General features: G+C 45.9%; 1 protein-coding gene across 3 annotated transcripts in view; it reads right to left on the reverse strand.

The window, feature by feature from the left end:
* Window positions 1-723: 723 nt before the first annotated feature.
* Window positions 724-26645, reverse strand: part of setd2 (SET domain containing 2, histone lysine methyltransferase) — a 36490-nt gene continuing 10568 nt past the window's right edge. For 2 of the 3 annotated variants that reach the window (XM_036538104.1, XM_036538106.1), the window contains 20 exons: window positions 23606-23627; window positions 18486-23173; window positions 16997-17128; window positions 16088-16216; window positions 15561-15684; window positions 14670-14747; window positions 14464-14561; window positions 13864-14008; window positions 12604-12738; window positions 11816-11935; window positions 10057-11145; window positions 9659-9707; window positions 9035-9302; window positions 7819-8542; window positions 7085-7213; window positions 6453-6589; window positions 5516-5636; window positions 2259-2333; window positions 1797-1898; window positions 724-1053 (listed from right to left, as the gene is read on the reverse strand). In XM_036538104.1, coding sequence (XP_036393997.1) covers window positions 892-1053; window positions 1797-1898; window positions 2259-2333; window positions 5516-5636; window positions 6453-6589; window positions 7085-7213; window positions 7819-8542; window positions 9035-9302; window positions 9659-9707; window positions 10057-11145; window positions 11816-11935; window positions 12604-12738; window positions 13864-14008; window positions 14464-14561; window positions 14670-14747; window positions 15561-15684; window positions 16088-16216; window positions 16997-17128; window positions 18486-23173; window positions 23606-23627 — 8527 coding nt within the window. In that variant the 3' untranslated portion in view covers window positions 724-891. The remainder of the gene's footprint in view (window positions 1054-1796; window positions 1899-2258; window positions 2334-5515; window positions 5637-6452; window positions 6590-7084; window positions 7214-7818; window positions 8543-9034; window positions 9303-9658; window positions 9708-10056; window positions 11146-11815; window positions 11936-12603; window positions 12739-13863; window positions 14009-14463; window positions 14562-14669; window positions 14748-15560; window positions 15685-16087; window positions 16217-16996; window positions 17129-18485; window positions 23174-23605; window positions 23628-26645) is intronic. The other variant, XM_036538105.1, reaches the window with a different exon arrangement.

The raw sequence follows: 26645 nt of genomic DNA on the forward strand, positions 1-26645 counted from the left end.
AGGAGAGAGGGGTATTGGAAGGTGTCCTGGAAAAGGCAGGGAATTTCACAGAGACCCTGCCACACACCCGCCCGTGGCCATGTGTTCACGCAGTGAGAGAGAAAATTTCCCAGTCTTCCCGTGGTTTGTAGGCAGGGCCGCATCTCCTGCCTGGCTCACGGTAGCACCAGAAACATAAAGTTGATGGGTAGGGCAGGGAAATGCAAAGGAAGAGGGAACATCATTTCTCTTTTTTTTTTTTTCCTTCTTCTTCTTTTTAAATCTTAATCATATCGATCTACGTTCCATTTTTTGGTCAGTCTTATCACTGATAAACATCCCTTGCTGTGTCCAAAAAAAAGAGAATTAAAAAAAAAAAAAAGAAAAGCACTCATGAGCTACAATGATCATATTCCATTTCATTCTTCTTCGGAAACCGGACAGCAAAGGTGATCACCACCATCAGGACGTCTTCAGTCGTCCATAGGACTGGCCTCTGAACAGTGCGTGGCGGAGAGGGGTCGGGTCAATGCGGCACCCCTCTCTACCCGGCAGCTTCATCGAGTCTTCCTCCACATGCAAGAAGACCTGAGGATCGCGTCTTCATCATGGTCACCCATCTCCACAAAAACGTTCCAACGAAACTGGTATATAGACTGAGCTTTGAAAAGCAGCAGTTAGGACACAGTTATTGTCAAGTAAAAAATAATTAGAGCACACAAGAATCACCCCCCGCCCCCCGCCCCCCGCCCTGCACCATTCTTGCTGTCACACTCCAGGGGGTTGATGTTACAGCATCTGACCCTGGTAAGGACTGAGACGGGGTCATGTGACCGTGTGAAGGTGAAGTCTACGCGAGTGTGTGTCCGTTCGGCGTGGGCGACGGGGGCGTGTTCCGCGCCGCCGCCAGGCTCAGTCCACCTCCGTGTCCTCCTTGGGTCTGTATATGGGGCCGAACTTCTGCATGTACTTCTTGATGTACTCCTTGGTCTTGTGCTTGACGTTCTCGTTGCACTCCAGGTCCTCTGGGTTCTTGCAGGACTTGAGCTCCTTGTTCATCACACCATGGGTCAGCTGAAAGGCATACGTGTGTTGGGGAAGAGGTCAGAGTTCACATTCACCACACAGCTAGGTGACAATTCGGCATTAATACTCTTACAAAGTGTAGAATTGTTTTTATGACACCGTGTAGTTCCAGACTTATGCGAGATCAAACGTCAGCTATGTCATTGTCATGGTGAGCTAGGTTCCTAACTTGGATTGCACTGCGAAAGGGGTGTATATAAAATGACCTGTGTACGTGCATGAAATCAGTTATTTTGCACGCTGGTTTCTGGGATTTCTGCTATGCTCGTGTCATGTCTGAGAAGGCTAATGGCTCACATCTTCATCATCAACAGAAGAGCCTTGGCTAAGTGGCCTTTTTAAGACATGCTGGCTGCGCACTTTAGAATTCTAGACTGTAATCCAAACCAGCATGAAGGCAGAAAAGCAGAAAAAAATAACAAAAACAGGAAAAAGAAAAGAGAGAGGGACAGAAAAACCCAATGACTCTGCTCTGGAAGTACAATGTGTTCTGTCACAAAGGGGAAAAAAAAACAACAAAAAACCCCACCACAACTGAGAACACGGGGTGAGTTCATAAATGTTGAACAGATGAGAGGAAAAGGCAGAGGGCTGGATGGAATGCAGTCTGATGACACGCTGGGGACACACTTCCAGGGCTGACGGCCTGTACCCTCAGACCCCACCCACTCCCGCCATCTCCTACATTCCACAACACTCACACACTCACACACACATACACACAAGCACACCTTTCTTGCCAGGTGTTTGAAGTCCTCCGTGTTGCTGATGCGTCCCAGCTTGCAGTCCGGTTTGCGGTACGGGTTCAGGCACTGCACGATGAACTGCGACATCTGTTGAGGAAAGGAAGAGACGACAGGCGTGGTCAGAGGACAGCACGCACACGCACGGGGAGAGAGAGAGAGAGAGAGAGAGAGAGGGCTGGGGCCAGTTATGTAGAGGAGTAGAGAAGGACACAGGACAATTGCAACAGATCACAAGCGAGGTGCACAAAACAATGGCTCCACAAACACCTGTCTGTCACAGTTTTGTGGATGTAAACTAAATGAAGCATTTACCCATTCATGGTTAATGGTCTTGGAAATATTGCGTGGAGGTTAGCTGAATGTTGCTAACCTCCATACGATGTTTGAAATGTTTTGACGTTGCACCGTGATGTGTGGAGTGGTTGGTGGACAGAGAACAGGCCTCACCTCCTTGCGGAACACCTCCTTGCTCTTCTTGGCCAGCTCACTGGAAGTGTCTGCCTCTGCCGTCTTGGTGGAGAACTAAGGGAGCAGAACAGAGGCAGTCAAGGGGAATTCCCCAAACACATGCGCAAAAGCATGGAGGCAAAAGCCGTTTCAAAGCTGGATGATTACAGGACTTCCTCCTCATTTTGGAAATGACCACACAGTTACGTAAAAGCTATTCAGTGTTTTGCTGACCATACTTCCATAGTAGTAGCAGCTTTCCTGAGTTCTGGATACATTGTGCTACATATTTTTAGTTTGTACTAAGAATGGCACTGACAAATCTGATCAAAAGATTAGGGCTGGGCTCAGGTGGTCAACAGACCTGTAACAAAACCTGGAAGCTGTCTGTAAGGTTCTCAGCATGGAATATAATGGAATGCGGTTAGTATTTTTCAAACCCAGTGATTACAGCCATCAGTTTGAGAGCCTGGCCCGAGTCGACTCGATAGAAACAGAACTGACTATGCTGACAGCAAAATAAAGCCTTGGAGTATTTTAGGATGCCTTGGAAAATACTGTGTAAAACCTTACGGAACCCACGGCAAGTGAGGCCCCTATCCAGACACGTGCATTAGGGACCAGTTCACCATCACACTGTTTTTACAGGCAGACAACATTGGCTTCCCAAAGAAAGAGGGCCTCTTTTTTTTTTTCCTTTGCCTGACCTCCAGACATACATATGCATCTTTACGCCAGCGTCTGAAAAAGACAAAGGCTCTGCCTAGACATTCTCAAACATGAAGCTGGCAAATAAATGAATGCCATTTCCAAGGCTGGCTTTCATTAGCATCAAAGAAGGGGAGAAGGAAAAAAAAAACATTTGGGAAGTGAAAACAAAACCCTTGACTTGGGCTGAGAGGAGCCACCCCCATCCCCGGTCGCCTGGGGTCTGTCAGCTGTCGGGAGGAGAGGCTGGTATGATGTGGCCTGAATACAGGAATGCGGGTACGGCATGTGTTTTTAAGCATTTCTGATTCTCATTCACCGCTCACTTTTAAATATTAACAAGACCATGGTAAGGCATGGCTGGAGTCCAATCACAAACATGTTTTCTATAATGTTCAGTGGGACACATGACTGGTGACTGACTGGTTCATGCTGAGGTGTTTCCACATTCTGAACAGCTTTGATTTTGTCTCTTAGACTGAACACACACCTGAAAATCGTTACGTCTGAAATGTGTCTTCGATGAGCCTTTACTATGAACTCACGCTGTGTCATAACGCTCCACATGCAAGCGGAGAACAATGACAACCAAAGCAATCTAATGGATGACGTCTATTAAATTCAGCAAACAAATGAATAACATTTCAGCAGAAACCACAGGCTGCCACATCATTGCGTTGTTGTACTATGGCAGGGGACATATTCGGAAAACAAGAGTAGTCAGCATCTCCCACATTAATAGAAGATTGAATAAATAATCAGCCCATTTTAAATCAAGGTTTCAACTTGCCATAAAAAGAGATTATTGCAAGTCCAACAGATGTACTAAAAACTTAAAAACCTCTATGCCCCGCGGTAGCCGTTATTATAGTTAATATGGTTTCAGCCCTGTTGATATACATGCACAGGCAGCTCTTCTGGACTGGATTATGAGGACAGTGAGCCATAGTCACTTTTCCATTATTGGAACTTAGACAGGGGGAAGTGCAACCACAAGACAAAAGGCTGGCAGGGCTCCATCTCATGCTTCCTGCTTCCGTCCCCTGCCGACCCAACCAATCAGGGAAGAACGAGAAGTTCAAATTTCCTTAAAAGAAAACAGACAACCACCTGGTACAGAAAACAAAAAAGCAAATTTTTGCTCTTAGTCTACTAATGGTAAAATGTGTTTATCTTTGATCTTCCAGAGATTAGCCAAATAAAATATATGCACTTAGTCTGTTAGAATCCTCGGAATGGCTGTTTAAGCTCAACTTCCTGCTGCCTGTGTTTAAATTTCCGTTGCCAAAGAGGTGACTCACCACTGAGATTACAGCCCTGCATGGCTGGAACCCACGGGTAAAAGAGCATATCTGAGATTGACAATTTTCTCTGCTGAAGAGTGGAGGAGTTGGTGGGAGTCGTGGGACCAATGCAATTATGATTACCTGTAATCAATACTGCACTGCTTGAATAGGGACAAAATCAGCATATATATATATGACTTTCAGCTTTGCAGGCCTGGAATCCATTACAGCAGGCAGGTATGGCACATATTTTTCCAAAGACACAGTGGGATCAAAAAGTTGCCGGCGTGGGATATTAAGAAAGTACTCATTACGTTACTGAAAATATGAGCAGATATTTCCCCAGCCTGACTGCTGTTTCTCAAAGAACGCTTCTTCACAAACACAAGACAAAGCTGCAGAGCGTACACAAGTTCAGCTATGCATGATGCTAATTCCGCTCTGATCTCTGAGGAAGAACAAACAAACAAGAAACTATAAAGTGGTGTAGAGTGAAAGGAGGTCATCGTTTTTTTAGCTACTTTCCATGAAGGAAAGACTGCACCATCAAGGAACCCGGCGCAGACAAACACAAGCCTGTGCAGCAAGAAACTGTTAGGTGACAGAGCCAAACTGTGGGGGATTATGCCAGCGTTTTCTAAGGTGACTGATGTTGACTAAGAATATCAGAAACACAAAAGCCGCAAACCCCTCTCCACGCCCTTGACGCACCCTACCACTTCTTGCCAGTGTTAAATGTAATGTCTGTTCCCCACAACATTGTGCAAAACTTTCACGCCACAAGGATATTTACACGAGCTGAAGGCATGGACGTCTCATAGGAAACATCTTTCCATCGATCAAAATGCTCTCTCGGTGAACCAGTTCTCAGTGAGACTGTTCTCAATCTAGGACTCAGTAGCGGGAGCCTTCTTAATCAGCCTGCACATTTCTGCCACATATGTGATGACAAACAGTTTTGTAGCAAAAGAATGTAGGAAATTGCAGAAACTGGAGAGGCTATAATCTTTGTCTTTCATTATATGATTATTGATTTTCTAAAATCCATTATTCTTCTATGACCTTATTCTAAAACGTTACAGTTAAGTTTTCAGTTTTTCTTGACGTAGGTGTCCCTCCTGGCGCAAGAGTGCTTCACGATGACAAAGCAGGGTTAGTTCTGGGTCTTTCATGTGAGGACGTGGGCTCAAACCACAGGGAGGATGGATGATGAGACATCACTCCAGGGGGGGTTAAACCCAAAGAGAGGATGGGTCAGGTTACCTTGGAGGGGTTTTCATCGTAGGTTGGTGTCCCAAGGTCCATCTCGGCCTCATGGTCTACGCTGGCATTGTCAGGCTCTACGCCGCTTCCTTCCCAGCATGGAGGATCCCACTGTGTTTGCCTGGCGGAGGGAGAAAGCAGGGAAATGACGCTTAAGTTCTGGTCCTGGACATATACTATCATTCATATCAAGAAGGGACTTGGCATACAACACATACATGTGTGCATAGACACACACAGATACAGGAATTGCCTGTTTCATGTCAATGCAATTTATGATGCACATTTATGACATTTACAAAAGTGCTGCTGCTATTTTCTCATAAAAAGTCCCACTTTCTGATGAGAAAGAGGCTGGAAAGTAGGGGCTTGTTTTAGCACAGCAAAAGTACTGCTCCTTGAATAGCACACTTCAACCAACAAAAATTACATCAAAATTCTTGTTACCCGTTATCGGTTTTTGGAAAGTCAAAACATGTAAAACACAAGCATTAAATGTGTCTATTTTGCTTGCTGGAAAAAACACACTAAAACCCTTGTGTTGTTATCAAAAGCCAGTTGTTCACAATGAATTCAACTCCTCATATGATTTATTTGTTTGCCATTTGCATTGCTGCTGCATGTCTCCCAAACAGAATTATCATGAGTGCTTTGAGGCCAAAATGTGGCTTCAATGAAGGGGGGGGGGGCACATTAAACACCAGAAAGCATGTGATATATCACGGAATCAACATAAGAGTGGACTAATAGACCATTTTCTGCTAATCTAAACACACACATACCAATATATAGGTGGGAGTTTGCCAGCGTGGAGAGGATGTGCCCTCTATATTAATGGCCGGATGGAGTAGAGTACAGCACATTGGCATGACACTGCATCCCTTTCTCTAGCCTGTATCTCCAGCACAGTCTTTACTGTGGAAGTGCTCAGGCCTACCTGGTGATGACGTGGTAGTAGTAGATCTTGCCTTCTGGGTCCCGCGCCACCTTCCAGCTGGGTGGCAAGACGATGGTTTTGGGTTTGGGAGGTGAGGGTGGGGGCAGGTCCATTAAACTGTTAGGGACCATCATCTCCTGCAAAGGAGATGGTGATAGAGGGGTCGGTAAGCCATGAGGAAGAGGAGGAGGGATGTGTCGAAAAGCACTGAGAGACAACAATTCAGTCCAATGAAGTACAGCAGAGAGGTTAGCGAGCAAGACTAATGACCTAAAAGCTTCAGATTCAAATCTTAAGTCAAGAGATGTTACTGTTGTACTAAATACAAAATCCATGCTGCTTCAGTGAGTTTCCAGCAGAGTAACTACATCACGTGAACAACTAGGATAACGTAATCATTACTGAACACATTTCATCCACATCCTAATCCAGAGTTCAGACATTAACTAATACGCTCAACACAAAATAGAATTTGAATACAATGAAAAATAAAATATTTTATCTTCACTGTATTATACATTTCACAGTTAATGTGAAATATTAAACAGACTATGGGAGATAGTCAACTCTTGGGATCGCAAGACACTCTGGTGCCATCAAGTGGCCAACAGTGGCAGCGTCAGGCATTTTACCTGCTGAACAGTCTGCGCTGTGACGATGGTGGTGACGGTGCCTGCCTGCTGCAGCACCACCCCCTGCTGGTGGCCTGTGAAAACCTGCTGTCCCTGCAGGTATCCCGCCGAAGGCTCTGTGTAGGTCTGCTGGGGAACAGCAGAGGGAGCCACTGAGAAGCTCAGTTTTCACATATCGCCTTCGTGTACATCAGATGTACATTCCAAATTGAATATCAATGTAAATGTATTTAACATTGACATCACCAGCCTTAATAATACACAAGCCCCCAGTTCAACACCGCAAATATTCTGCAATCAAATAACACCAATTAGGACAGGATACCTTTTATTAATACAGATACATTTCAATACTGATCCAAATATTCAACTAGTGATCTCAGGGTGCAATATTCAAATGATAAAATATGTCAATAAATTACATAGTTAAATGATAAATACACAATTGTTTGTGCAAAATGTACCATCAATAATTAACTTGACCATAATTCTTTACAATTCTTTACTCTTTTTTTGTTGTGTACTGGTGCATACTACTTCTCCGGCCAGGTTTCTCCGAAGAGAGAGATATTAATCCCAGTGGGGCCGCTAGGTTAATTAAGGTTAAAATTAAAATGAATTTGGTAACATCCTTGCCATTCTCCTGCAGCATTTAGAGGTCTGTGCCAGGTCAGTAACACAGCAGAGAAGACAGTCTGAGGAGGTGATTGTGGGTTTATAGGTGCAGGGCTCACCTGAATGACAGGTGTGTTGGTCTGAGGGTAGGCAGCGGGGATGCTGTAGACGGTCTGGCACGGCTGGCCTGGGTAGTAGATGGCGGTTTGGGGCTGGGCGGCGGGGGCGGCGGGGTACTGCTGGGCGGGCGGCGGCTGCACCGCGAGGGCCTGCTGCATGCCCGGGTCCCACAGCGAGGCGTAGCCCTGCTGGCCCTGCACCTGCACGCCGGCCGACTGCGCGGGCACCGGCAGGACGGCCACGGCGGGGTCCTGCGCCGCCACGCCCGGCTGCACGTACTGCGGCGGCATCTCCAGCGGCGCGGCGGCGTGCTGCATGCTGGAGACGGCCGGGGCCTGTGAGGTGGGCGAGGGCGAGGCCAGGCCCAGGTCGGGGATCAGGGGCTGCGTGGGGGCGGCGGCCGGCTCATAGGGGAGGGCGGCGGCGGCGGCCCCCGCCGCGCACAGCGGCTCCACCGAGGGGGTGGGCAGCAGCACCTTGCCGGCGTTGGGGTTGCTGGGGTCCACGTAGGTCTGGATGGGGTAGCCGGGCGGGTAGCCCAGGAAGCCGTGGGGGCTGGAGGAGTAGCCCAGGGCGTCGTAGGCCATGGTCTGCAGCTGCTGCTGCTTCTGCGCCTCCCGCTGCGCCACCTCCTGCTCGAACAGCTTCCGCCGCTCCTCGGTCGTCAGCTTGTTGCGCTCCTTCGTCCGCCCCTTCTTTTTGCTGCTGTTGGGGTGATCGTAGCTGGCAACGGGGGAGGGAAGAGTTCAGGGTCATTCTGGATTCTGTTCCAGCTCTTTACAAGCAATCGACACTATGGTCCAGAGGAATAAATGAACATTACATTACATTATTAGCATTTAGCAGACGCTCTATACTGTATCCAGAGCAACTTACATCAGTTACAGGTTTTTCTTCTTTTTTTTAACAACATTATCCATTTATACAGCTGGATATTTACTGAGGCAATTGTGGGATAAGTATACAGCAAGGGTACAGCAGCTGTGCCCCAGTAGGGAATCAAACCGGCAACCTTTCAGTCATGAGTCCTGCTGCTTAACTACTATGCTACATTTCTGCCCCAATCCACTATTTCACTATATCTACTACTACCACTACTGTAGTATCAATGTCTGCACACGATACTGATAATTCTATTTACTGTTGATAACTTATTTGTAAACAAACTGGAGCCTTAATCTGGCTAGAGGGACTTTAACCCATTCCCTCCCTCACCGGTCGTCGCCGCGCCGGCTGCTCCTGTCGTATGCGGACGGAGGGGGGGACAGGGACGCGCGGCGTCTCCGGCGCTCCACGCTGCGGGGCGTCCTCTCCGCGTCGCGGTCCCGGTCCCGCTCGCGGGTGCGGTCTCGATCGCGGTCCCGGTCTCTCTCGCAGTCGCGGTCCCGGTCCCTGTCGCGGTCGCGGTCCTTCTCCCTCTCTCGCTCGCGGCTGCCCGAGGGCGTGCGAGGGGTCATGGGGGCGTCTCGGTCCCGGCTGCGCTCTGCCGGGGGAGGAAGTCAATGTTACAGAGGGGAGCTGCAGCAGAAACACACCGTGAAGCGTTTTCCATTCTAAGCAAGGCGCATCATGGTAGCAACTTGAGCCAGTTTACACGGTAGCTCCAACTTGAACCGGGTTAACTTCAATCTGAATAGCTTCAGTAAATGTACCCAAGATAACAAAAATGGCTGATAAAAAAAGACAAACTGGATAATCAAGTGGTGATCACATAAAAGCTAAAATTAATTCTTAATGTGGTTGTTTCTGTAGTTTGTAAAGAAATGTGGCAGAGAATGTGAGATTAAGTGCATGTTGTTACAGGGAGAGAAATTTGTGTAAACGAAAGGAAATGAATACCATTGGGCTCCTTCTCCACCTGGCTCTTCTTGGGAATCCTGTACACCTCCTGAAAAAAAATGTAAAAAAGAGAATAATGGTAAAATATAATGCAGATGGAGAAGTTTCATTGTTGAGAGTGAAGCAACAGTACTGTGTTATCCCATGGTGCCGTGTGCATTATGTTTATGCAATATGTATGATATCAAACACCACATTATTACCAATTCTGCTGCAACACAGTAACTGCACTGACAGCACTGTTCAGGTGTCAGATCTCTACTAAGTGAGTGTGGGTGTGTGTGAGTGAGAGAGGTTTAAGTGAGCGTGTGTGTTGCCGTGGGTGGTTGTTAAAGGTGACGGTGTGTGTTGAGGTGTATGCGCGCTTATGCGTGTGACTGACTGGTGGGAGGCCCTACCTTCAGGTCCTTCCAGCTGTCCAGCAGTCGTGCGGCCATGTCGGCGATGTCGGCGGCTCGGAGCGGCGGCTCCTGGCTTCTCTCGCTCTCCACGTCCGACACGCCCTCCTCCTCGTCCTGCGATGGCGTCCCTACGGCAACGGGCTCTGCCGTGGTGACGCTGTTCCCCGCGGCGGCCGCCTCCCCTCCTGACTCGCACACGCCCATCTCCACTGGCGCGGGTGGCTCCTGGACACAGGGGGTCTCCTCTACAGCTGCGCTCTCCTCCGCCCCAGCGGCCCCCTCCACACCCTGCTCTACACCCGCGGAAGCGTCCACAGCTTCCTCTACACCCACGGCCTCCTCCGCCTTGGTCTCCTCCACTCTGGGAGGCTCCTCCCCTGGGGTGGTCTGACTCGGCTGCTCTGTTTGAGATACAGGACTGTTTGCCTCTGACCCCGCGGCTACAGCCAGCACCACCCCGGTCTCCTCCTCCGTCTCCCTCTCTGTCTCATTCTTTTCAGTGTCCTGCTCCCCCCCTGCCTGGCTGAGGGGTACTTCTGCTTCCTGCCCCTCTGTCCTCTCCCCCTCCTGCTCCTGTTCCCCCTCTGCAGCCTCCTTGGTCTCCGTTTCGGCCTCTCTGACGCCCTCCATAGGCTCTGCTGGCTCCTGCTTCTCCACCGCCTCTGCAGGCTCTTCCGCCACTGGCTCAGGTTCTGCCTGACAGCTCTCGGCAGGCTCGGCCTGAGAGGAGTCATCCTCTTCCTCCTCCTCCTCCTCCTCTTCCTCCTCATCCTCCTTCCCGTCGGAGGCCTTGCTGGCGTCGGAGAGCGCGCTGTCCAGGCTGTTCTCGCTGATGATCTTCAGGCGGCGGTAGACTGCCCGTTTGGGCGTGTCACCGTCCAGCTCCTGGCCTGGTTTCACAGGGGGCCCGTCAGGAGTATTCAGGGGCGTCTGTGCACGGGACGTGTTCTCGCTGGAATACCCATCCTGCTCAGCAGGTGGGGGGAGGGCCTGGTTTTGGGCCCAACGCTGGATGAACTGCAGGACCCGGCTCTCCTCCAGCATGTTCTTGGTCGAGATGGGAAGAACCGCCAAGCTCTTCATGATCTATTTAGACAGATGAAGCAAAGTTACAGGGACCATACTAACACACATGCTAACATTCTGTTATGGAGCAGAAAAGCTTAAAACTTTTAGTCAAATTTACCTAATTTTAGTCAAGCTTAAAACTGAAAACATAAAACTACATAAATAACTTCTTTTGAATAAAACATTCCGAATGAAACTATTCACAATGTGAATATTCTGAAAAGACGGTAGAATACACTTTTAAATTTCAATTTAACTGAAGAAAACTAGTAATGTAAACATATTTGCAGTTCAATGAGATTAATAAAGTCAGAACGGACAAATGCATTTGATACATGATACATGCTATTATATTGCTACAAGCCTCAAGCTCTTATCCACTGTTTTTCAAACATGAACAGATCCACAAACCATACATCTGACTGACTGGTATCTGAGCTTTTTAATTTAATGGCTAGCTACAAAAACTGTAATAGCTATCTACTACAATGAGACATACAGTACAGCATCCGCATCTGCAGATAACTGAATGCCATTAACATGCCAGCGTGGGAATACAGGCACATGCATTGTCTTTGTAACAGAGCAGCATGGGAATGACAGATACGCTGTGTGCTACACAAAGGCAGCCATTCTGTCTGCGAGAGGAAGGAAGAATAACACTGTGTGCGTTTGTATGTCTTCCCACCTCTAGCTGCAGCTTGATGTTGTTTCCCTTGGCCTCAGACAGCTCCACCATGAAGATCCAGAGCAGCGAGAGGCCGTGGTGATCCAGGAACTGCTTCAGGCAGGCTGGATTCTGGGTGTTCTGTTCGGGGACAGCCGGTCACGACATGAGCATGTGTCTAGACTGATATACGTCCAAAAGATCTGAAAGCACTTAATACTGAGGGGGTGATTTGTCTAAACTGGCACGTAGGCATGTGCGGTGCTCAAAATGGCGTCTCAGTGTCAACCACAGCGGCTGCTACCCTGACGCTCGGGCTGACCTCTGTCATTCACTGCAGAAGATGGGCTCTTTCGCTCATTCAGCATGCAGCTTCGGTCACCAGGAGGAAAGCATAATGCTTACGACTGACGCATTGGGATTGAATTCCATCACTAATCAGAGACCCAGTGCATATTTTTATGTTAGACTTTTTCCCAGCTTTTCAGCACTGTGGCATCCCATTACTGAGCATGTGAATATTTTGCTCATACTGTTTTTTTCATTCCACATAGAATGATAAAATTTATGAAGGAAGGAAGGCTGAAGGAATTAGCGTGGTGAGATAACCCCATGTTAACGTATTAACTCCAGCTTTTTCACATGACCTAGACACCGAATAAATCCAAGTTTAAAAATTAAATCTTTCACATCATTATCACACATCACAAATGTGATAGCCCTAAACATTTAGCCTGTACTTCTTCCATAAAGTACACAAATACAAAACAAAAGAAGGGAGCTGTGTCACAGAGGAGAGGATGGCTCACCTGGATGAGTTTGAGGCAGGTGAGTTTCTGCTCAATGGTCTCCACTCGAACCATGAGCCGACACAGCGAGACAACCTGCTTCTCATCGGACAGACCCTCTCCGTTCTCCAGCAGCGCCTCCAGCTCTTCATCCACCTACAGGGTACAGCAGTGAGCAGTCACATAGTAGGCTGACAACACAAACAGGTCAGGCTTGGTGAACACAAGCTCTGCATTCATGTAAATCGCCCTTAAGAATTACGAGCCACTTGAAAAAATGAGAAATTTTCACACATATGGCTACTGTCCAGTTGTGGACTACCTCATTTATTCAGGTTAAATATAGTGGAAATGAACCCAATGCATTTAGCAAACTGGAAAACATTGGGATTTCAGAAGTGTTATTTGTGGAATTACAGTAGAGCTGCTGGAGGTCTCACAGCAATTAACTGGATGCATACAGAGAGCTGACCCAATTCAGCCAGGAGACGCCACATCCTTATTCCCGCTGACAATAATTACTGCAGATAACACTGGTGATATTACTGTAAACACGTTTGATGTCAGCTGTAAATGCATAAAATAAGGGTTTAAGGTAGAAAAATCCCATGACTGAAATGTATACAGAAAGGACTGAAGGGTGAGGCTGAGGGGCTTCATGAAGCTTTTAATGAGTGAGAAGGAATTTAATTTTCATAAATATTTCATAAAAGTGAATCCTACTGGCTAGTCTTGCATGAGAATTTTCACAAAAATCTAAATTTTTTCCACACTGCACCTCGCATTTTATGGTCAAAACTAGTGTGATATGCAATTGTGTGAAATACTTAAAAAGAATAGCACTACATGAGACAGAATAAGCAGAAAGAGAATTGCCAATCAATGGGTGTGGACTATTTAGATAATTAACATGCTGTAAGATGTAGAGGGAACAAAAACTGCCTGCACGTGCTGAAAGTGACCTTGTGGTTGTGGAAAGTGACCTGGTTTTTCCCGGGCTGCACACGAGGTGGAAAGACATTCTTCAGCAACAGTAGATGCAAAACTTAAAAGACAAGCAATTTCCAGGGGAGAGACATAACAGAAATGCATCTCTAGGAAACGCTCAAGGCTCTGCCTTAATATGGAAAGTGTGGCTCACAGACATGAAAATACTGACACGGACAGATAAAAAGACAGCCAGAAAGAGAAAAAACACAAACAAAGATGGACGCACGCACGGAAATGCAAGGAGAGGAACCCGGGCAGTGAACTCACAGCATAGCCTAACCCCACACTCACCGTGGTGAGCGCGCTCACTGAGTCCTTCTTCCGCGAGCGCTCTTTCTTCATCTTCCCTCCTGCGGCACGGATGCTGACCCGGTTCTCCCCGCCCAGGAAGCCCCGGCAGCTGGGCGCCCCGCACAGGCACTTCTGCGCCTCTTTCCTGAGGGAGGAGAGGGGACACGAGAATATAGTGAAAGCTGACTGTTCGGTCAAAATCATGATTTCCAACTACCTATCTTCAAAGTGTAAAAAAAAAAATGTGTTTTACAGAACTATTACTTTAAACATGCAGGACTTTGACAGAGGCCTCGTCACCAGATTGGAAGGGGTATAAGCTTAGGCAATGCTTTCTTTACGTAACAAATCCTCATTTTAATAACCCAGTAACATTGTTGCTTTAAGATAAAGGCTGTGGGCTTGAATCCTAGTTTCCCAATGGCAGAGCTTTTTTGAGAGGGTAAAAAACTACTCCCGGGGAAAAAAAACAGCAGAAGAAATGACAAGTGGAATTTAAGCAGGTGCAAACATGTAAGGACCGCACGTAATGCTTCTTCCAGGTAAATATACTGTAACTAATAAGAGGGAGGCTGGAAAAGGGCTGCTGCCTCAGCTTACCCATATCTCTGGAATTGGTAGTCAAACGTGAGCTCTGTACCAGCTGTGACGGCCTTGGTGGTGAAGAAGCCCACTCTAAGCTGACCGTTTACTGTCCACTAGAGAGAGGAAGAAACGGGGAGAGCAAACCAAATGTAAAATTCAATAGTATTTAATCTGCCATTACTGACAATATGGACATTATGGGAGGCTGACCCGACACATACCTTCTGGGTCTCGCAGTTGGGTTCACAGCTGTGGTTCATGAAGCGAGAGCAGTTCCCCTTCAGTGTAGCGTCAATGATCTGCAAACACATGGACACATGGACAGACACACGCACAGACGCGCACGCGCACACAAACGCTTGTTAGTTCATTAGCTGCAGTGGTATTCTTAACATATCAGTTTCATTCGAGTTGTTCACAAAACAAATAAATGCACTTACAAGAAGAATAAAACGGCTAAACACTAGAACAGCAAAAGCTATCACAGCCTCCGTTGCTCTTAAGTGTGGAAGTGCAGCTGCAGAACATGCCTGCCAATCTCATGCTGGATGAAAACTACGTGCTGTGCTCAAACTCTCAGAGACACAGTTGCAGTGGGAGCACTACATTACTGTTACTGAGCTCAAGTGCCATTCTGATGCAGTATTAGCTTTGCTCCACACTCCAACCATATGGTTCTGGTTAGGCTCTGGTGCTGACAGCACTTAACTCTTTTTAACAACTAGATGAAACCACCAGATCAGCAGGTGTCTGGATTAACTGCAAGTGTGAAGTGGTTCCTGACAAATATTTGGACAGTGGACTTTACCAGTAAGAAGGCAGACATGATAAACTGGAAGTGACAATTTTTATTTTAAAGTGAATTACTGTAAAATTTACAATAAATTTAGAAAAAACAGAATTAACTTTAGAAAAAAAATTCCTTGTGCCTTTCTGCACATGTGATATTGAACTTGGTAAAGGTATGTTTAGACTGAGTTCTTGGGTTTATTTAAGTAATCTTAGACATTAGTAAATTTGGATAGAAGGGAGTTCTGGTACATGTGTGCCAAACTTTAGACATTTAAAGCTAATTGAGGGAGGGCAGTGTTGCACCATTGCCCTTGGCTCACCTCATTGTTCTTCAAAGCCATGAAGTAGTAGTGGATATTTTTGCTGCGGGCATACTCTTTCACTCGGGCTTTGAACTCTTTGTGGTCCAGCACCTCCCCACAGTACTCCAGCACAAAGGTGTTCCTACAGCACAGGCCACAGAAGGATTTAGTGGAATGGAAATGCAAATCTGTAGTTATGGCACCGAACTACAAGACATAATAACTACGATCCGCAATGGCACAGGAAACATTTTCATTTTCATTTCATGACTACGTTTGATTATAGTACAATTACAATCGAGTTAGAATAAACAATAATCTAGTTATAATAATCCAATAATCCAAATCCTGCTAATCTATCCTGAAAAATTCCCCAAAAGGTAAATACTGTATCCAAGATTATAAACACAAAACTTTCTTCCAAAAGTTCTGAGGAAACTGACACATATTAAATAACGTCTAAAATGTAAGCAATGCTGACCGCCATGGATAAGACCCACAATCCTCACCAACACCAGCTGTGACAGTAAGAGTGACAGACTCACGGTGTCAGGTCCTTGGCTGCCCTCAGTCCCCAGCCCTTGTTCTCTGTCAAGATGACCTCAAAGTCAGCATGCTGCTTCATCTGGAAGCGCCGGTTGGAACAGTATGCCCCGTTCAGGCATCGAGACGAGCTACAGGCATACAGAGCAAAGGAGAGCAAATGAGAATAAACAAGTGGAGATGTTTCAATCTGGCTGAATGAACTTTTTCTTTTATATAAATTATTTTATGTACTGTAGCCGCTAACTTGTTCCTCTAATTTTCCAGTTAAAACCCTGTTTGATAACAGGTAGGGTCCAGTGATTTCTATATTTTACAATATGAAGTTCACATGTAAAAACGTTTTTATTATTTGCAAATTACCTAAAATCCTACATAAAGCGTGACTGCCAACACTGCATATTTTGTTACAGCAATCAGATAAGGGGCACTTAATTGAGCCAAACAAGTCAACCAGTGATTAGATGGGATGTTCAAATCGCACCTCAAATACTGGAGGATCATAAATGCAATAATGCAAAATCAACAGGCAGCACAAAAAAGGATTACATCAAAAGTAAAGTATCCTTTTTCCAGGTCCATTGCCATAACTGTAAATTCTCTGCTCCACGTATGCCATCAGTTCAGCAAAGAAATTATGGGATAAGCTAGACGGCTGCCATGAGAGACAGTATCGGAACCACACATTTCAGAGTAAGAATTAGCCAGGTAAGAAATCTGCTAAGGTGTCATGTTAGGCCATGCCTTCTCTACCAACAAAACTGACAAAACAGTGGGCAACAACATGTTACATGAAATCACAGACGCGCTCTGCTGAACGCTGGCAGGTATGCGTGGCCCCTGAAAGTCAACCGGCGGCGTCATGCCTCACTGTGACACAATCAGCGCGTGCCGCAGGGGACGCCACTCACCACTCGATCATCAGCAGGCGGTTGAGGCAATCCTCCCCGCAGGCCGTGGCCCCGCGGGCCCGTTCCTCCCGCGAAAGCACCGCACACTCACACTGCATGCGCTTGATGTCCCGGTGAGACTTGTTCTTCTTCCTGCTCAAAAAAAAACCCAAAACATTTTTAACTGTCCTAACTGTGGGCTATGTTCTTTTTTGATACTGTGATACAATTTACTTTGTCATACTTACCTTATGGTTATACTTACTGAGACCCTTCAACCATAATCACAAAACAGCAGATTCCCAGAAACGCATATTTGCTCAAATCAGAAAAATAGCATATACCTTTAAGGCCTATCCTGATAATGCAAACCATTTCCACAGTGTTCTTCATAATCGTATCATGGGTATTCCGCTTTTAATTTGTCACCACATACTTTTCCATGCTAATGTTGAGTGTTCCTTAAACACTCTGTGTCTCATGCAAATGAGTTTGCTGAATTACACTGGACTGAAATATGACTAAAAGCAAGCGCACTCAGCCGTTTGTGCTCTGTGCAACGCTTCGGAAGATATGCAATTTGTGCTGATCATACAGTACAATCTGACACTTAACTTGTATTTTTTAAAGTCTATAACAAGCCAATTTTAGCACTCAGAAAGCACAATTCTCACAGTGCTCACTGAGTTGCACACAACAGGCTACTTCAATGCCTATTCCATTTTGCCTCTCTCATCGTGGTAAACAACAAGTAGCTAGCATAAAACATTACCTTAAAGTCACATTCAAGCAACTAACTAGCTATGTGGGGAAATGATAACTAGACAGCTTTCAGTACCCTCCGTTTAGTCTCTAATGTTAGATATCTGGAGGTTCACATTTCCTACTGCCATTTTCATTCCCCTCTTACTAGCAATTAAACATGTAGGAAAGACCCCAAGTGTGAGTTCTCCCTCCTTCTCCCACACAGGGCATGATGTTTCAATCTATGTTCAATCAATCAATGTTCAGTGCTTACTCTAAAAATCATTTCTATTTGTGGGAAATCCCACTATTTACTTGCTGTTGTATCACGCTAGTTACTATTGCTTCTACCAAACACAGTGTAACAATGGCCATATCCAGTACCAGGCCGCTGACTGTACTCAGCATGATCTCCTTTTAATTTCAACTCAACTAGAGCTGGCCATAAGTGGAAAAAGCCTTTTCAGCGTAGCCACTGTCTAACCAAAGGTAAATGTGGCTAATGTAAGCAAGTTACTACATGTAGTGACAACCACTTTGTAAAACGAGTGCAATACTGCCAAAGGAACAAAACTGAAGCAAAATGTTGTTTTTGGCTAAAATTTTCTGGCCTGCAGAGAAACATACACAAATGTACTTAAAAATTGAGAAAATACACAATAATATTACAGTAAGTGATATTTATGCAAAACACAGAATCTCAACCTTTCCATCACAAATCCATCAAGATTTTGGTTTGATAATAATGTATATCATGATTACCCACCGCTCTGTCAGGTACAGGTTTTCTTCAATGAGGTCAAAGTAAGGTGGCATCTTTTTGGCCTTTGCCAGCTCCTTCCAGGTTACAGGGTCCTGGAAGTCCTGCAGACTGAGTAGGGGCCGCTCTGCTGCGGTGGTTTGGGTTGGGGTCTCCCCAGGGTCTTTTGACGTCCTTAAGCCATCTTCCTCCGACAAGCGCTCCCTCTTGCTGGACAGCCCCACCTCTGCCTCATTCTCAGAGTCTGACTCCAGCTCTGGCCGCCTCTTCTTAGGCGGCCCCCTGCCCCGATGAGGCCTTTCTCTGTCCTCTCCCCTGGGGGTGTCGAGTATGGCTGTGCTCTCTGAGGCAGCACTCACAAGGCCCCTGCAGTTGCTGCTGATCTCATGGGCTTGGACAAAAGAGGAGGAGGCTGGAGGAAGGTCGGAGGTCACTATTGCTGCTCTGCCATGGGGTCCTGCCCTCCCCCTACTGTCCTCATCGCAATCATTCGTCAAAGAGTCAGGTTGTACCTGCCCCAAAGGCTCACGATAGTGTGAAGGCACAGGGAGGTAAGCAGGTCGGCAGCCTTCAGACACAGGGGGTGGAGTCCAGTAACTACTGCCTTGACCACACAATTGGGTGGGGTTGGCTGACTGGGAAGGTTTCTGCACCCCAAAGCTGCTGTCTGGTTGCTGGTATGTGCTGCTGGGCTGCTCTGGCTGTGTGAAGTCCCAACCATGGCTGTCAAATTCATCAGAGCCTGAGAAGTCTGCCTGCTGGTAACGGGGCATCCTCTTCTGACCATGCCAACTGTCAGGCCCGTCGCAGTGCCGTGCGTCAATCCAGGAATCCTCTGGATTATGAAAGGTACCAGTGTGACTCAGTGTTGCTGTGGTCTTTGGTTTCACGTGGGTGTTGGGGTTTTGTTCCACATGATGCTGGGGGCCGGGTCCACGAGCAGCCTCTAGCTGACTGGTACTGTCAACCGTATTGCTTTGGGACTGATAGGCTGTGCTTTGGGGGGTGGCAAAGGGAGGCTTCACGTTCGCACCAGCTTGAAGGCTATGCTGGCTGCTTTCAGAAAGCGGGATGGGAAATCCTCTCTCAGGGACCTCTCTGCTGACACTTTCACTCCGGTCAGCCTGTTGGCTGCTGGGCTCCATCCAGCTCCGCTCCTTCCACTCCCCAGGCACCTGCCCAGGGATGTCACTGTGGCTAGAGGATGAAGCTAAAATTGCCCTTGTCTCCAGAGTAAGGGTAGAATTTTTTGGCACAACAACCACAGAATGGAGTCGCTTCTTGGGGACGCTACTATCATCAGAGTCGGATTCTGACTCCTCAGTATCGCTCTCTTCACTATGACCCCCAACATCCTGGTCCAAGGACACATTACTACCGCTACCCAGCTTTTTTCTCCATGTACTATCCTGCCGTTGGTCGCCCTCACCCATCCTCTCTTGCTTCCTTGTATCATCTTGGAGTCCGGATGAGGAGTGATTTGACTTTGTAGGGTATTTAAAATCCACATCAGTGTGAGGTTTGACATCTTCTGCCCCAGTGCTAGTGTCACATAGTTGGGACTGTGGAGCACTTTCTGATGTCTCTGGTAGTTTGGTTTCTACCAGAGATCTCAGGGAACTGTCCCCTTGAGTCCCCACATTCTCTTTTTTCACACCAACAACAAGCCTTTTGGAAAACATCTGTGTTTCCCTGGTCGAGTTATGCTGAGCTGGTGCAGGGTTCTCCTGCTTGAGACTGGATTCCTTTTTGAGGCATGCATCCTCCGAACTAGGTTCTTTTGAGAACTCTATACTCTTAACAGAGATGACCTTTTTCACAGCGGGTTTATTCTCATGGCAGGGCATCTTGAGAGAGTTTTCATAGTCAGGGTTGTCCTGTCCCACAATGTCCCAGCGAGATTTTTTCACATTGCTTTTTTTGGTTTTCAAAAACCCAGGCCTCTGCTGATCAGCATTATTCAGTTGTTCGGGCTGCAGGCCTTCACCCATACACTCTGTGACTTTTACACTAGACTTGTTTTGGCTGGCCTGTATAAGTTCCATGGGTTTAGTGTTCTCATTTCCACCTAGGAATTTTTCCTCAGAACCTGCTGCATTTAACTTTGACATAATTGCATTTTGCTTAATTTGAAGGGGATTCTGTTCTAGCCCGTCAATGCTGGAGAAGTTAGCGGTGGTGTTTGCAGTGTATGTCTGCTCCTCTGAAGAGTCTTTAGCTATATGGATTTGAGGCTGTATACACAGTCCGTCTTGAGTAACCTCTGGAAGAGGGTTTTCAGAAACAATATCCACTGCTCCTGGGATCTCCTGCTTGTTTGCAGACAAGCCATTTATAACCTCAAGGCTATCAGTCATCTGACAACTCACTGCCTTTGACTGTGCTTCATTATGGAGCACCTGAAGCACATCTGTTCCACCCGATCCTTCAGATGAGCCTATAAAAGTAACAGTATTCTCTAAAGGGCCACTTGAGCTATAGTCTTTTGAACAAATTTGGTGATTGAGAGCTAATGTGTGTGAAGGAATATTAGCCTCACAATGGGCAACCACTAACCTTTTTCCTACATCTTCCAAGAGGGTTTTGCTTACTGTGCAGTCCTCTCCTTTCTTCTGCCTTTCTCTGAATGTCTCAGAGGAGGAGGAAGTATCAGGCAAACTGGTGCATTTGTCAGGGAGGTCTGACCCTTGGCTCTGACTAGGCTGGCACTCGGGTGTTGGACCAACAGAGGGCATCAGTTTCTGTGGTGATGAAGATTCCAGGCTTTGGGATTTAGACTTGGAACGCAAACTATAGTTGGACGCCTGTTTAGCCCTACTGCAGGCAAATTCATTGGAAGAGTCAGTCTGATCACAGCCTTGAGGCACTGAGTCATCAGTAGAGCAAGATTCAGGCACAGTTAGGTGTTGAGTTCTTTCAGTATTGGATACAACAGCAGCCTGGTTGGTTTTAATGCTGTCCATGTCCTCACTCAAGCTACTGTCAGCCAGCTGAGATGCCACTTTTTCCCCACTGTCTCTGCAAGGACTCAGTCTGTCAGAGTTTGACTGTGTTTGTAATTTTTCTGGACTGCTCAACTTGTCCTGTGATTGTCTGTCAACTCCCATCAGATTGAGTGAGGGCTTGGAGGGTGACACTTGCTGAGAATCCAACTTATCTACTTTTTTGGGCGATGTAGCCTGTGGCTCTACTGAAACTGAGGACGAATCCTTCCTGTGACTGGATTCCACTTCTGGAGAGCTCCTTCTGATAGGCTCAGGCTCCAGAGTCTTTGTGGAGTATCTCTTGGACCTTGAATATAACTGTGTCCTTTTCTCTGGCTCAGAGGAGCGAGAGGATTCTGTGGATTTGGAGTCCTTTTCAGATTTAGAATATGATGAAGATGATTTGGATTCCCTGTAAGAGCTAGAGTGAGTAGAGGACCGGTTGGAGTCGCTGGCCCGAGTTCGACTCCTTCGGTGGTCGTCCTCTGAGTCGGAGCTATCACGGGACCTGCGCTCACCTCGAGAGCGAGATGACCTCCTCTCTCGATGCGGGGAGCTCCTATGAGACCTCCGATCAGAGTCGCGGTAGTGGGACCTGTCCGCCCTGGATAGTCTATCGTTCCTCAATGACCTCTCAGATCTGGAGTAGGAGGAACTTGTCCTGGAGCCTCTAGATCGGGAACGGGACCGTGACCGTGACCGACTCTTCGACTTCCTCCGGTCTTTGTCTGAACGAGAGGACCGTGAGGATGTGCGTCTTGACTCGCGTTCTGACTTCATATGACTGGAGAACCTTTCATCCTTCTCAGACCTTACCTGGGAGGACTTTTCAGACTCCTCCCCTCTGGAACCAGAGGAGTTTCTCTTAATGTCCTTGCTCCGACCATCTACCTTAGCTGTGCTCTTGAGGTCACCTGACTTGTGGCTGGAAGACGTCCGCACTGAGTCGCCATCAGACTCCGAGCCAGGAAGAGTACTGTCTGACTGGGACTGGTTCTTCCTGTTCTCTGAAGTTTCAGCAGACTCTGCTGCACACGGACGGTCCCTGTCCTCTTTCCCAATATGGGAATTATCAATAGGGCCCTTGAGACAGAGGTCTGGCCTTCCCTCAAGCACTCCTCCTGTGACTGGCTCCTCAAGGGCGGAATCAGTGGCAATGACGTGGTGGGTCGGGTTCTCTGGGTTCTCTGCTTCTGGTCTGGCTACTGATTTAACTACAGCATCCTGCTCTAAATAAGAGGGTTCCCCGGGCGAGGCATTAGCTATGTCTGTCACCTGTTCCAGATTAGCAGACACACTAAGGATCTGCTTCTTAAAGTGCATCTTTCCTGGGTCCAGCTTGGCTTTGGGGGGCGAGGGGACTGCAGACTGGGGTGCCAGGGGCTCTGTGGCAGGGGTGGGTGGCTGTGGCTCGGTTGGTTCGTTCCTGCTGCTTGCTGGCAGCCCGGCTCTGTCCTGGGGAGGTGAGGTTGGGGGGTGGGGAGCAGAGAACTGGAGGTCACATGGAGGTTTTTCAGGGCTGAGGGGAGCCAGGAAAAGGTTCTGTAAAGGTTTCTTGGTCTGGCTGAAGCTGAAGGAGACTTTCTGCCGGCCCTGCTCCTCCAAATTCACCTTTGACTTGGTGCCTTTGGGTAGAAGGCGGCTGGACCCCACACTTTTGGGTGGCAGACCTTTGAGCAGGACAGGCTTGGAGAGGCTCTCATTCTTGGCCTACAGGAAAATAATAAAAATAATAATAGGAAAGCATCAAACAGCAGCACAATAATATAGTAAAGTATAATGTTTTACATAAAGATTTATATAAACAATGATTGCTCTAGGAGAATTCTATGCAACTATGCATGTTATATCGACTATTGCTTGGCTATCTGTTAATGCTCTTGAGCATGAATGATGCAAATGTCTTCTGAAGGAAAATCTCTCTGAAATTGACCAAAAATAAATATCTGAAGTCAATCCTGTGACTAAATGTAATTGCCATGCAATAATAATGGCAGATTAGTCAATTTATCAGAATGATCAATAAATCCCCAAATCCCCATACAAATTTAGTAATTCTACTTTAAAATCTGCCAAAAATCTCAAAAACTGACTTTTCATACAGAGCTCTATGAAACCAGAGTGAAGATGAGCAATACTTACCACTGCATCACCTCCCTCTTCCCTGAGGCCACCCAAGGAGAACATAGAGGAGAAAAGAAAAGAGGGAGCATAAAAATCATGAACCCTATATGAACCCTACAGAGTTCTAATACACTTTCATGGAGAGTTTAAAAATTTGTGAGGGGAGAGTGAAATTTTCAGAGCTTCAAAACAGTAGAGAAGTGGTTGTTTCACACTATAAAATTCAGTGCCTGCAGTTGTAAATTTGGCTAAAAATACAGAAATTTCAATTATCTTGTGCTTGAACAGAACACTCATAAAACTCACAAAGGGAAGTCTGACAAAGATATAACATGAGATACCCCACAAAATGAATTCTGGGTTATCAGATTAATGTGAAACCTACATGCATACACTCACTGCCAAAGGACACATAAGGGGGCAAGTGAAATTTCTTCAGTTTAGACTGGAAGAACCTAACACATATGACACCACTCTGTTCGGAGGGAAGTAATTACAGTGATGAGCAAAAAGTACCTTTCGGAGCTTCACACTTCTTCAATTTTTCAGTAAATGCAAAACATAAACCTGCAACATCTCCCTGCTTTCAAATCTGAGACTTAAATGTGACATCAAGTTTGAATGACAACATTCTTCTCAGATGGTTAGATCAGAAAGCAAAGGATCAAGTTGCACAAGAGGATTTAGGAAATACTGAGTAGTTTTGCTTTTGAATGTTGCTTGTTCAGTTTCTGTGAGGTAAAATGAATCAATCTGTTTATTGTAACTGGCTTCATTTTTATATGAGTAATTTTATTGGCAGACCTATTTCAACCAATTCATATAGAATGTATTTCTGAAAATATGCGTATCTTGGATGTATATGAATTGTGTGCATATGTAATACATATAAACTCATTCAGCATGACACAGGAGAATTAACATTACATTTTATCTGCAGATGCTTTTACCCAGAATAATTCACATATCTCACAGTTTTTATACTATCCATTTACACAGCTGGATGTTTACTGAGATAATTCAGGTTATTTTGCTCAAGAGCACAACAGAACCTGCATTCACCTAAAGGCGAATCTTTCCGAAAACAAGGGTTTTTGGTATAAGGAACATTTGTCACACATACAGGTTTAAGTATGTTCAGTAAAGTACTCAGTAAAGTAGCTGGCGAGTGGTAGTAAATCCCAAGCATGTACTCCACATGCATTCAGGAAAGGAATTTCCATTAGTGAGCCACTGTGATGAGAGAAAACTGCAGCTAGCCTTTTAGCTACCCTTATTGGATTTATAGTGAATGGCGCTGTTGTGATTTCAGGAAGAGTAATGCCATTTAAACCTAGCTACAGAATTGGTGCTCTGTGTGATAAACCGCAAGCCATCAAAGGAGTAGGGAATGGGGAATACAGACAGCTCAATCCCAGACAGCTAGCTGTATAGGCTACAAAAACATGGCTAAGCTTAAAATCTGACAAATTCAAGGCACAAATAGTTAGCTCAGTAAATACATCAGCAGGTGTCTAGTTAACTAGTTAAGTGCACAGCTCCTTTGGCAAGGCTTTGGTTGACCTCAGATGGCTTATTAGCTAAGAACAGAACAGATTGTGATTCTGGGAGGCTGATAATTACATAGCCACATAAATGTAAAATGTAAATATATAAATAATCTATTATAGGAAATCACTTAACTTCTAGAGAGGTTGGTATTAGCACAGGTGCAACTAACAGTAAACACAGCTGTGAGTACAGCCAGGATGCCAGCAGAGTGTGCGCTATGTTACAATTAATCTTGAACACCTGGTAGAGATGCTTCTGTCCTTGCTAGCTACCTTTAATGTATAACAAAGATGAAGTATTTGCACTGATTAAATGGAATTATATATTTATTAGCTATTTGGTCATATATCTTGGAACAAGTACAACAAGCTGGAAGTATAAAAGTAGGCAGAATAGCATAGTGGTAACACTGTTAAGGAGCAGGACTCATAACTGAAAGGTTGTCGGTATGATTCCCAAATGGGGCACTGCTGTACATTCAACTAGTCTCACTGCAACACTCAACCTCTACACCTGCATAGGAGCGCAGGGCACAGTGAATAGTCATGCATGTCAACCATGACAATGATTCACACAAGTGTAAAAGGGAGCAGACACCAAACGGAGTATAGGCGCATCCACCCGATGCTATCTGACCAAGTTACAGTTGCCTATATGATTTTCAGGTTACCAGAGAGCAGTAAAAACAAGAGAAGCCTGGCCAACATGCTAACCTTTACCCTGGTCATTTTGTTCTGCCACCTGGTGCACAATACACAAGTCCAAATCATGTTTAGATGGCTGCCTTTAACAAACTGATGCATTTTTTTTTTACAACTACATTAGCTTGTAGGCAGTAAACACAGAAATCCCTTTCACATCATTGCTCCATGCCTCCAGTCCCCAGCAGAGATAAAGAGGTAGCCTAAGCTACTCTCTATTCAAACACAAAATGTACTTTATGTATGAGACTATTACCACAGAGTTTGCCACAAAACCATAAAAGAATGAAGCTCATATTGAAATGAGCTCATATTACTACTAAAACAGCTTGTTGATGCAAATTCCTAGTACAGTAAAGGTGGAAAAACAACAGATACTTCTATAAAAACTTAAATGGTTGAATTATTCTTTTAAAAATCTGTAGACAATGTAGATGTATACAACAAAGGATAAAATCCATCTTTCATGAAATTTAGCCTAGTACAATATTGAAAGAAAAAGTGGAATAGTGGTTAGGGAACTGGAATTCTGACTAGGCTGCAGGGCTGAATCTCTGGCAAGACACTGCTTTCACAGCTTTGAGCAACAGCCTGAATTATTACAGTAAACTGCCCACTGTACACATGAATAATATGTAAAATGTGAGATATTCTATGCATGCTGCTGTGGATAAGAGTATCTGTTCAGCAAATAAATTAAGCAGGATAAATTCCAATTCATTACAGCCTGTTCACACAAAGCACTCATCAACCACATAACTTGCATATTTTCGATACCACCTTTAAAATGATGCGGTTTTGCCAAA

Source organism: Megalops cyprinoides, chromosome 10, assembly GCF_013368585.1.
Source record: "Megalops cyprinoides isolate fMegCyp1 chromosome 10, fMegCyp1.pri, whole genome shotgun sequence".
NCBI lineage: Eukaryota > Metazoa > Chordata > Actinopteri > Elopiformes > Megalopidae > Megalops > Megalops cyprinoides.